Below are 12,128 nucleotides of genomic sequence, written 5' to 3'. Positions count from 1 at the left end.
TTCTCTGTTGACATTATTTGCTATGTAAATACTTTGTTTAAGCTCTGATTATTGTTTAGAGTAGAGATGAAAGTAGATGAGAGGCTAACTTGGTATTGCTGCAATTGACAGATTACTAATAATCCCTCAGACTGCTTTCTACTTGTAGATCATTGGATTGTAAAATCATTGTTTAAGGAACCTCCAGAGGTTGGCTGTTTAACAGTGTTTACCCAGCTGCCAGGAAGCTAATGCCCAGTGGCGTGTCAGGATGAACTTGGGTACAGTTGAGCACATCCCATCTTTTTGCTTAACTCTTGCATAAATATCACTCTTGGCAGCGCTTTCTTCCAAAGCTTCCTACTGACCAACTGTTTGCAAGGGTAGCAGTGCTGTGCAGCAGCTTAGTTTGATTAGAAAAGCTGAGTGGGATGCCTTCCATTTAACCACAATGAATGAAGGGAAAAGAACTTTGTCTACCTCTTAACTTTTTTAAAAAATGAATGCTTGATGGTAATACAAGGTCTTACGATGTTTCTGTATTTCCCGCCCCCTTTTTTTCTAGGGTCCGGGTATATCTCATCCCTACGATAGCGGGCACATAGCAATGACTTACACAGGTCTGTCATGTCTGGTTATTCTTGGAGATGATTTAAGTCGAGTAAATAGAGATGCCATACTGGCAGGACTGAGAGCTCTCCAGCTGGAGGATGGAAGGTAAAATATATTTTGTATTCTACAACTCTCTGGATGATAAATAGAAAACCCAGATGTGGAATGAAACATAAGAAACATGGGTTTTATGAAAGTAGCTATATACTCTTTTCTTTCTATTAGAAAATACTTTGATGGGTAATCAGTACCAGCCACAGAACACATGCCAGTTTACAAGACCAAACAGCACTTCCTGTATAGATTTGCTTTCACATAGGAGAATGACCGTATTTCCTTACAACTGTAGATACTTATTACTGGACAGTTAACAGATTGGTTGATGTCTTGAGGATACTCGTTTTTCTGCTCTGCCCTTCAGATAAGTGAGGTTTTCTGTGTTCATGTTCTCTGGTTGTTGCAGGGCCCTGTAACACTGCTATGATGGTCTTGGCTGTGCTTTGTGGGAGGATAGTCCTTATCTAGTATTGAGAGAGTCAAGATAGCAACAGATGAATTAGCTTATATGTTGTTTGTAATAGGAGTATATTATTACTAAACTCTGTTGTGAGATCTGTCCTTTTGGCATGCATTTTTTAATAGATGGTATATACTCCTTCATCTGCTTCTGTTGGAGGGGTTTTTGTTTGGTTTTTCTTTAATGCAGGCTGAAGCTGGTAGCTAACGAAAACTTCTGCTAATGCACAATCTGGCTATGTTCTTAAATTTTACTGAATGGCATTTTTGAAAGAGTACTTTAAGAAATGCAGAATTCTAGAAATGTTGTTCCTAAAGAAATTATCCTTCACCTCACAATGAAATTGCTGTCACCCTTTATGAGTAAAGAAAGCTTTTGTTTTGGTCAAACGGCTGTGTATTGCCTAGACATCTTATATAATTAAAACCTTTTTTTGGTAACACAACTATAAAAAATAGCAGTGCTGCATGTGTGTTTAGAAACAAAAAAAACCAAAGAAAACTCCGGAACATTCAGAATGTGAATGGTGAATATGAACTACATGATGTACAGTTTTCTGTTATTTGTAACAGCAGACTAACCTTGATGGGCCAAGTCCTAATGTATGTATACAGATATATATACACGAGTATTTGTTCATCTGCTATAGTTTGCAGTTTCTTCAAGCATGCGGAAGTGCCTGTTCCATTGCTCCAAGCATTCCTATTATATGTCAGACCATTTTTATTTTTAAAGTATATCCGAAAGGCAGAAGTTGCTCCCAACTCACTAGCATCTTGAAGTAGTTACTTGTCATCTTGCCTGATTACAGTAATAAGCTACATGCAGTTAACCTCTTCTAGATGTTTGTGTTGTGTGTGGTTTTAATACACAGACTGATAACTCTTACACATGATCCTGTGTTTTATATTCCCTGCTGAAGAGTGCCAGCTGGCCCCTATAGGGAAAGGAGAGTGCTTTGCACCAGTACAGAATTGTTACTTTGGCAGGAGTCAATTTCTAGTGTGACAGACATTTTCATACCTATGAAAATTGCTTTTACTGGCACAAAGGGGGAGGCTGTGTGAACGCTGGAACTTGAGCTAACGTCTTGTCCAGATGGAAACAGCAAGTAAGCTCAGTGAGGCAGGGAGACCTTTTTCTGGTGTTACCCTGGTGTAAGTATGCTAGTCTTAGTTAACAGAGACAGGCATAAAGAAACAAAAACTAAAGAAAAAGGATTGAAATTATATTGTCTCTTTTCACATTATGAATAAATGTATGTGGTTTAATTTCTACCTTACCTTAGCAGAATTTGATTTGAAGTATCTGGATAACATACAGCACAGTTGTCACCTGAGGAGGGGGCGAGATTGTAAACAACAGTACTGGGACATGTTAAGAAGCATACTGGTTTCCTAGAATGTCCTGTGTCATATCCAGAGAGCAGTGGAGTTCATCCCTATCTGAGCTGCAGAGAGCAGGGCCTGGCACCATTTGGGTTAGGAGAGATGAAGGTATCTCCCAGAGGCCCTTCTATGCAAGAAGATAATGGGGTACATACTTGAACTGCAGGGCCAAAGAGGGAGCATCATAGTGGTGATAGTCATGCTTAAAAGACTGTCTTCAAAGTCAGAAGTACCATTTTTTTTAATCTTCTTGTTGTTGTTGTTGTTAGAAGAGATTTGTCAGGAGGACTCATCAGAATATCCTGTTGTCCTGGCTTCTTGCAATTTATTAAGTCATCAAAATATACTAACTAGGTCTTTGAACCAAATGGAGGCTTGTCAGGCAGCAAATCACAGCACCCATCTTCACTTTTAGGGTCTCTGGGAGGGCACAGGATTGTAACTAGATAACCCAGATACAATAACTTTAACATATTCATAGAGTTTGGAAAGATTGTAGCCATAAGAAATAAAAAACTGGACTGAAGGTAATTTTCACCATTTGTATTAGAAATTAAAGTAATAACGATTACATTTATACATACATGGGAAACTGATCCTGAAGTTGCAGTCAGGAAAGAAACCTCTGTGAACTATTAAGATTTCTAGGAAGGCAAAGAATTCTCCCCCAAACAGTAAATGTTAAAATGGTAACTCATGCATCAGTATATACTGTGATAGCTGAAAGACTGTGAGCATTAACGTCTTTGAATAAATAAAGACCAGTGTCATTATATTGCTGGAAATAGTTGCCCAGGCCCCTAAGTGTTAATAGTGCCATTCATTTTGCTTGGCTTAGCTAGAATCACATCTTCTAAAAAGAAAATCTAGCATAGCTTTGGGTCATATTTATGTGAATACTGTAAATAGAAGTAACTAATTTTTAAAGGAAAAATTATGCAATTCCTTGAACTGCTTTTCATATTTTCTGATATAACAGTCTCTACAGTGTGTAATGACAGAAACATTTCTTTCAGCTTCCGTGCAGTGCTGGAAGGAAGTGAGAATGATATGAGGTTTGTGTACTGTGCTTCCTGCATCTGCTACATGCTTGATAACTGGTCAGGCATGGATATGAAAAAAGCAATAGACTACATTAGAAGAAGTATGGTGAGTGTTCACAAAGAGTTATTTCTTACTACGTTTTAAATTTACTAGCTTCTTGTTTCTTAACTATGACTAAAAATCTTTGCATCCAAATTGAAATACTATGGTAATTTCTTTTTTTATCTTCCTACTTTAGTGAGTTGAAAATGAAAAAGTATATCTATTTTTTAATTTGTATTTTCACTATAATGCGTGTACTAGCAAGATAATTTTATTTGGTGTGTTCGTTCACTGCAAATTAAATGTGATGTATTTTCTTTAGAACTAAATTTAAAATTGAAAGCAAGTTTTTGAAAACTAGGGCCTGGTGTTGCTATAACTTGGAAAAAGTGCATAAGTAAAGCACTGCCCCAATATTATTCTCACAATAAAAGAATGTACAAAACAGGTGATGCACAATGCAGTTGCTCACCACCCGCTGACCGATGCCCAGCCCAACTCTGAGCAGCCGTCACTATTCCCCTGGCCAACTCCCCACAATGTATATACTGAGCATGATGTCATATGGTATGGAATATCCCTTTGTCCAGTTGGGGTCAGCTGTCCCAGCTGTGTCCCCTCCCAGCTTCTTGTGCACCCAGCAGAGCACGGGGAGCTGAAAAGTACTTGATGACTGTAAGCACTGCTGAGCAACAACTAACACATTGGTGTGGTATCAACATTATTCTCGTACTAAATCCGAAATGCAGCATTATACTAGCTGCTAGGAGGAAAATTATCCCAGCTGAAACCAGGTTACTTAGTGTATGCACATTTTTTCTTCTGTGTCTGTGCAAGCTGTCTTCATATTTGGTTGGAGAGTTTTCAGGTTTTTTCATTACGTTTTCATTAGTTTAATTGAGTATCATTTTGCAAGATTAAAATAAATGTTTTTCAAAGAAGCTGAGTAAGCTTGAAAACTATAGTTCCATGTGAGTAAACATACGTAGTAAACTCTGCTGGTCCACAAAAAAGAGCCAAATTTTGATGACATACAACTTCTGTTGTAAACCAGTATGTTTTAGTAGTTGCTGCCAGCAGTGAGATTGTAAAATCTAAGTGACAAACAAGTCAAAATAAATACTTAATCTCCTGCTTCAGACCAAATTGGTTATTATTTTTTGTTTATTTTTTAAGGAGGTAGGTAGATGCATAAGCATTCCTTACTGTAGATCACAAGGAGCTTTCTGGCACACTGCCATAGGCTGATTAGGAACATAATTCTCTTCATATGTTCTTTTTTTAAAAAATTAAAATCAATCTAATTCATACATTGTGCATTCATGACATTAGCCTGCATATGGGAATTGAGTGTATGAGCAAAAGTTTTTACTATCACACCTACATTGCTTTTAATGCTTTGTAATATGTTTCTTCTCTGCTTACTCCTGCCAACACCCGTCAGCAGGATGGGAGAGAATAGGAAGAACAAAAGCAAGAAAAATTGTGGAGTGAGGTAAAGACAGTTAGCTAAGTGAAGAAAAGAGGAAAAAAACAAGTGATGCAAAGGCTGTCAGTCACTCACCACCTCCCACAAGCAGATTGATGACCGGCCTATCTAAGCATCAGCCACCTTGGCAGAAACCTCCCTCCTCTCCACCCCTTCTTCTTCTCCTACCCCAGTTTTATAGCTGAGCATGAGGTTACAAGATGGAATATCTCTTTGGCCAGTTGGGTTCTGCTGTCCTGGCTGCCCCCGCCCCCAACTTCTTCCCCAGCCTACTTGCTTTGGGATGGTGAAGTGGAAAAAGAGAAAGCTTTGTGCTGATAGTCCATCCAACAGCTGTCCGCTAGTGCCCATGTCTTCCCCACTTCTGGCAGGACAGCCTATGAGCCCCTGAGGTTCGTGGTCCCACTCCAGTTGCAGGTATTCAGACCACCTGCCTTACTATCGTGGTTTAGCCGGCAGCTCAGCCCCACAGAGCCGCTCGCTCACTCCCCCACCGGTAGATGGGGGAAGAGAATCAGAAGGGTAACGCTCGTGGGTTGGGATAAGAGCAGTTTAATAATTAAAATTAAAAGAAACAACAACAGAAATGCAATGTAAAGGAGAACAACAAGAGGCGCAAAGCCCCGGGGGAGGGGGGAAGGGAGGGGGGCAGGGGGAACAAACAGCCGAAACAAACCGCACGCGCCGCAGCCGCCCGCTGACCTGACGCCACGCCCGAGCCGCAGCTACCCCCCCTTAATATATTGGTCACGGTGTCACATGGTATGGAATGAACCTGCCATTGGCCAGTCGGGGTCAGCCGCCCCTGCCATGGCCCCGCCCCTCCCAGCCCCCCGCCCCCGCCACGCGGCAGAGCGCGGGAAGCTGGAAAGGTAGCCGCCCCCCAACAGTGAGGAGAATTAACCCCTTCTCAGCCAAAACCAGCGCACTTACCCACCGGCTATTTGGGCCTGAAATTTACTTGCATTCACATATGCGCACACTCAGAACAGCTAGTGCATGCCCACAGAAGGGAGTTGAAAATAGGATTTCATAAGTCTTGGCCCGACCAAGGTGATCAAGGGCAGGGGTCAGTCATACAAGCATATGGACCAGCAGTCTGTTCACACTCTATTAGCACCTTTTATCCCCTTTTTACCTCTGTTTTGCCTTCCTTGTTCTTCCCTAGTCTGCTTTGATATTTCTATTTCTCACTGTTGGGCCTTTCCCTAGCAATCCCATAATACGTTGTGCACACCCCTGCCTTCCCCAGAAAACACCCCATAACAAGTTCTATAAAATCCCAGAATTTTATTCCCCTGCCCCTGTACCCCCATAGTTAGTAGCCCACTTTAGGTACCATGGGTTTCCAGGGTTAGAACATCCCTGCAGAGTCCTCTTGGCGGGTTTCACCCAGGGACAATGATTTATACATTCTCCTTTCACAGTGTGAGGGAGCAGCCAAGTCAGAGTGCTCGCTTTTCACTGAGTGGGTCAGGAGGGTTCTTCCTCTTCCTCCTCTGATCCTTGCTGGACCTTTGTGTTTACTGAGATGAGCCTTTAATCAGATAGCTTAGCAGAGATTCAGTAGGAGAATCACATTTTAAGAAAGAATAGAGCATAAAACCAAAATCCTCCTTGTGTTGTTCTATACATCACATCAACTGTTAGTTAGCATTTTGTACACTTGAGCGCAGTTTTGGTCCCATAGGAACGTTACAAAGAAAGTTAAGTTGAATTGTCAGAGGTATGAACCAGCGTGTAAAAGAAGCATTTAGTATACTAAGACTCTTCATGATTAAATGAAGTGTGACAGAGGTATGTAAAGTAATAAGTAGCGCTGAAAAGATGAAGCGAGCAAGGAGCAATTATTTCTAAGGCAAGACCTAGAGAGTGTTATGTAAGGCCATTGGTAGAGCAGGCCAGTGGAGATTTTTTGAAAGTTTGGATCTCTGAAATGGAGATTTCTGTCAACAGTGATCTTGAATCAAATTTATAGTTTGCTTCTAGAGCCTTAGCATTATTCCTTGTACCTGTAAATTCCAACCGTTATGTTCCTACTAGGAAAATTGACACCACTCTAAAAGAAAAAAAAATTGAAGCATGAACAGGACAAGACTTCTTGGAAGGGCTTGTAGTAATACCTCAGTTGAGCAGTTGAGCAGTTGAAGTAAAACTGGAGTCTGGGTATGGTCAAAGTCCAGAAGACACTGGCTTACCCTGAAGACCATGTCTTTTGCTGGCTAGATCAGAGAGTAACTTAAAGAGATGCTGTAAGCAGTGTTCTGTAGGCAGCAGTCATCTTACCATGTGCTAATACGTAGCAAGAGATGCTATATTTTTGTCCAGGTTTACTGTAAATTGGTAGATTCACTGTATGCTGTGTTCAATAGGACTTCTTTTCCAAAAGCGTTAGTATAATGTTAATTCAGTGCAGAGCTGGTATGCACAGGTACACTAATTTTGTCTGGGTTTTCTGGGTACGCAGTGTTTGGTCAGACCAGTATTTCAGTGCACTAACGAGGCTGCAAAGTGTCAGGCACAAAATCTGTGCATCCTGCTTGGTCACATTGTAGAGCTGAAGATGTGTCTGAAGAGCTCCAAGCATTCGGGGAGTAGCCCTTCGTGTGAATATCATTCCACAGTGGTAGTTGTTCTGTCCTCTCATTCTTCTCTTTCCACGATCCTCCTTGAGATGTATTTGAATTCAATTACCTATAATATGAATGGAGTATTTCTTAAAGTATAGTTTTTAAATACAATGAATGTGAAATGTGGTATCTAAGAATGTTAGCTTGATTTCTCCTGTTAAGATTTTGTAGATAGTGCTAAAAATAACCTGTATGTATTACAGTTCAAAGTAAATAATTTGTTATTCCTTGTGTAACTAAGTCTGCAGTGAATATTGCCGTGGTCTTTCTTGCAAATGCTTATTCTTGTTACAATGTTACCATACTCTGATACTTCCATTAATTACAATACAAAAGAGATTGCATTGCTCACTGCTGTGGCAGAGAGGTGTGGTTTTGTTTTTCTATAATATATCATCATTTACACATCGATGAAGCAAGTGATAGTTCACAGTCTTTTTCAGTTACATGGCATACATGTGAAATGCAACTAATCTGGATGGAGAGTAACATGACTGGTTAAACACAGTAATCTTTCTAATAAGCTTCTGGAGTTCTTAGCTTATTCTTTGGAATTTATTCTCTAGTGATGCAGTATAAGAATTGTGACATAATTCAGTACAGCTGAAGGAGGGAGGGAATTCATGTAGTTAGGCATATTAAGAACAGGGAAAGATTGTAACATGAAACAACGTTACAAACAAGTTGCTTTGTTCAGAAAAGTAATGTTAAAAAAAATTAAATCTTCATACAAAATGGGAGAGCCTTCTTGTTATCACTTAAGGAAAAAGTGTTCATACAGTACTGATCACAAAAATAATTCTGGATCAGTTTTATTGTCAGTAGAATAGATAGGTTCCAATCACAGATTTTTTTTCAGCATACACTGATTTTTAGCTTTCACATTCAAAAGTCAGATAAATCATTAATCAGAAAACAAGAGACGCTAAGATACTGATGTTTTTAATTACTTCAACAGACTTGAAATACTGCTTTTTGCAACATTGCTTGGTTTACCACAAATTTGTTTTTTAAGTAGAGAAATTGCAAGAAGCTTTAAGTATACCACCTGCTTCTTCTAATACAATAGAGTCCTCTTGAAATACAGGTATATGAATCTGTTGATAAGATTAAGCTGGTTGTGAAACTTTTAGACTGTAAAGAGAAGATTGTACCCAATTGGATTTACACATTTCCTGAGGATAGTATTTAATTATGTAGTTTTCATGTTGCAGTAACCTAGAGCCTCTTTTGCGTATAATTTCCTAGGTCTTTCTAAAGGACAAAGAAATAAAAATATTTCCCTAGTTCTTTAATGCACACAAGTCCCCAGAGAGCAGCTGCTGTCTGTAAATAAATAGGCACCCATCAGCCAAAGGTCAGCTATTGTCTATTAATATTTCAGGCTAATTGTACAACCCAACATAGTACCCTGTCTGGGATGCACACTTAACAGCTTTTCTTCAGAGCTAATTACTTCCTCATACATAAAGCAAAACACCTCCTTTTACAATTACTGTTTGTAGAGTTAATTAGCTTTGCCAGCATGGCTTTGCTAATTAGCTTGCCTTTGCTTAGCTATTAATGGGTCTGTGGTGTGTGGTAGCACGTTTGCATTGCATTCTCAAGGCAGTGCAAAGAGTTTCCACTGTGTGTTTTAACATCCAGATGTTTGTAAGGATTACTTAAAAGTGGCTAGTTCAAACTTTAGGAGGTTAAGCTGCAGCTTGAAATGTATGTATCGAATATTAGTGTTTTTAGTTGCTTCAATTTGCAGCAACAACTCAAAACTGAGCAATATATTTTTAATGTAGTTTCTGTGGCTGGTTCTGTATCCTTTTTTTCTACTCAATTTCAGCTTTAAAAGCAGATCTACAAAATAACCCCATGGTCATTCCTAAACAAGTGCTAGCTCCTGTAGCCATTCTTTGGTTAGGACTACTGGAGTCATTAGGTTTAGAGCAATAGTATTCTTTACTCTGTTGTTGCTTCTGGTGTGTCTCCCCATGCCCCTTCATTTTTTTTAAAGCCTGATGGTCTTGCTCCTTACTAAAGCATTTCTTGTACTTGAGTATTGTACGCACAGTAGTACCTTGCATTTTGCCTTCTTGTATGTTAAACAGCTTTTGGGTTAGAGACAGATTTAATTTATGCATTTAATTTTGTTTGGAATTACAGGTCTATTTTCTCTTTGTATAAAGTCAAAAAATTTTTTTTTTTCTGTAATGGTTGTCTGCGTCACATGCTTTCCCTTTTTGATAAGGACATGTTTATCCATTTTCAGACTTTTAACATATGAGACAACTACACTGAACTCCATGAAAGTCATAAAAGCTGCCTGCACTGAGACAAGGCTAATTTGTTAATTATTTTGTGCCAAGAGCTGTTTGAGGTGTAGGTTCAGAATTTAGTCAGATTAATTGGTGGTTATGGTTTGATAATAATTTTGCTAGTAAACTGAGAAATTGCAGTATCTGCGAAAGTGATGTCGTTCTAAAGTAACAAGTTTGTGGTGTTTTTTTTCTTCAGTCTTACGATAATGGCCTGGCTCAGGGAGCTGGACTGGAATCTCACGGTAAGAATGTTAAAATGTTCTATGCCTATTTTTAAGACTGGGATTGAAAATGGTGTAAGAGGTGCAGGGTACGTCATGCCTTTCCTTCTCTTCTGATTTTAAGGAAGTGGGATGAGGAGGAGTAAGTCCAAAACATTCCTTAGAATATCATCTGTCTTCTTCCCTTTGTTTCCTCTTAATATCGGACTGGATGGGCTCTTAATATATCAACTGCATTAATCTTACCTGTGAATGTTTTGTTGAAAGGTGTTGGCAGCAGTTCTTGTCTCCTGCTGACAGAGCAAACTTTTTCCACATGTACCATGGCCACTCCATGGATTTGTCTGCAAGAGATCTTGTGCAACGCACCTGATAATCTCCAATTTCCGCAGCTATTAGCAAAACCTAGAAACTTTTCTTCCGATAGGTTACAGCATCCATTGGGGCTTAAATCTTGAGGCAGCAGTTAATTTTTGTGAACAGTTGTTAGCTGTGAAGATAGGCGTTCCCAAGGGACTGATGTTTTTAAGCAAAATGTTTTCTGTGCTATGAAGTAGTGGTGACAAAGGGACAGAGAACCTGTTGACTTTTATGTGACTGGTATTAAATTTATCAAATGTTTGCTAGCTTTATCCTTAGTATTGAGCTTTGATAGTACTCTATTTGTTTTCTTCCTGCAGGAGGGATAAAGCTGAAAAATGTATACCCTTACATATTTACAAAATTAGTTAACTAAGTTACTGTAGAATGACAGTGATAACAGATAGCATTACTTCAGCATCCTTCTCCTGCTGCATTTATCAGAATAAAAATAACCTTAAGAGTTCCTGGGGTCTTCTAGCACCAGGGTAGTGTAAGAACTTTGGGCCCCAAGTGCTTTATTAACAGCTTGCTCTCAGTCTTTCCCAGGCTGTAATTTTATCCTATCAGGTAATAGACTCAGAATGAGTTTTGATGGGCTTTAAAAAGTGGTGGTGGCTATGATACACAGACAAAGAATATGAGTTTCTTTTCTATTTCCAAATTTTACTTGCAGTTTCTTTGAAAACAAAAATTCTTTAGGAGTGTAATTTGTGTTTATTACAACCATGAGAATCTAGCAGTCTTTTCATAGTATTAAGGTGCCTTTTTTTTCCCCCCGTTGATTTTTTTTTTTTGTTTTGTTTTGTTTTTTAGCTTTCTGCTCAGCAGGCGCTTCTGTCTGTTTATACTCTTGGGGGATTGTGTCTGAGAATGCCTTTGGCACCTCTGCTTCAGTCTGATTGCTGGCATCCCAATAGCTTTCTTTTTTAAGTTACGTATGAAGAAATGTTTTCTGTTGCCTTGCAATTTACTTATTTCTGGACTGCTGTGTAATGTAAATTGCACAGCATTAAGAGGCAATCCAACTTTAAGAAAACGAATGCAGTTTTATTTGTGCAAGAGTTGGGTTGGGGTTATTTGTCCTTTGGCATACATGCTGAACTAAAGTATTTTTACTTATTTAGCTTTTAGAATGAAAATTAACACTTTCATACTTTTAAAAATTAATTGATTTAACTGTTAACTACCCTAGTTAAACTTCTGACTGAGATCATACATGCTTCAGTGAAAATCAGAGTATCAAAAGATCACAAAAACAACTCTCTCTTCACAGGTGGCTCTACATTTTGTGGTATTGCATCACTGTGTTTGATGGGTAAACTGGAGGAAGTTTTTTCAGAAAAAGAACTGAACAGAATAAGAAGATGGTGTATAATGAGACAACAGAATGGCTACCATGGTCGACCCAACAAACCTGTAGACACTTGCTATTCCTTTTGGGTGGGAGCAACATTGAAGGTAGTGTACAGAACAGCTACAGGATAGTTACTGACTTGTTTTGATTTCTTTAAGCATCATATCTTTTCTTTGC

General features: G+C 39.0%; 1 protein-coding gene across 1 annotated transcript in view; it reads left to right on the top strand.

The window, feature by feature from the left end:
- PGGT1B (protein geranylgeranyltransferase type I subunit beta) overlaps positions 1 to 12,128 on the top strand; it is a 39,386-nt gene that overhangs the window by 21,567 nt on the left and 5,691 nt on the right. The window contains 4 exon segments of the mRNA XM_064439636.1: positions 545 to 696; positions 3,513 to 3,645; positions 10,210 to 10,255; positions 11,871 to 12,055. Of these exon segments, the coding sequence (XP_064295706.1) occupies positions 545 to 696; positions 3,513 to 3,645; positions 10,210 to 10,255; positions 11,871 to 12,055 (516 nt within the window).

The sequence above is a fragment of the Phalacrocorax carbo genome, chromosome Z (genome assembly GCF_963921805.1).
Source record: "Phalacrocorax carbo chromosome Z, bPhaCar2.1, whole genome shotgun sequence".
In the NCBI taxonomy this organism is placed as follows: Eukaryota; Metazoa; Chordata; class Aves; order Suliformes; family Phalacrocoracidae; genus Phalacrocorax; species Phalacrocorax carbo.
Note: the sequence above shows the minus strand (reverse complement) of the source record. Positions and strands in the feature narration are given on the sequence as shown.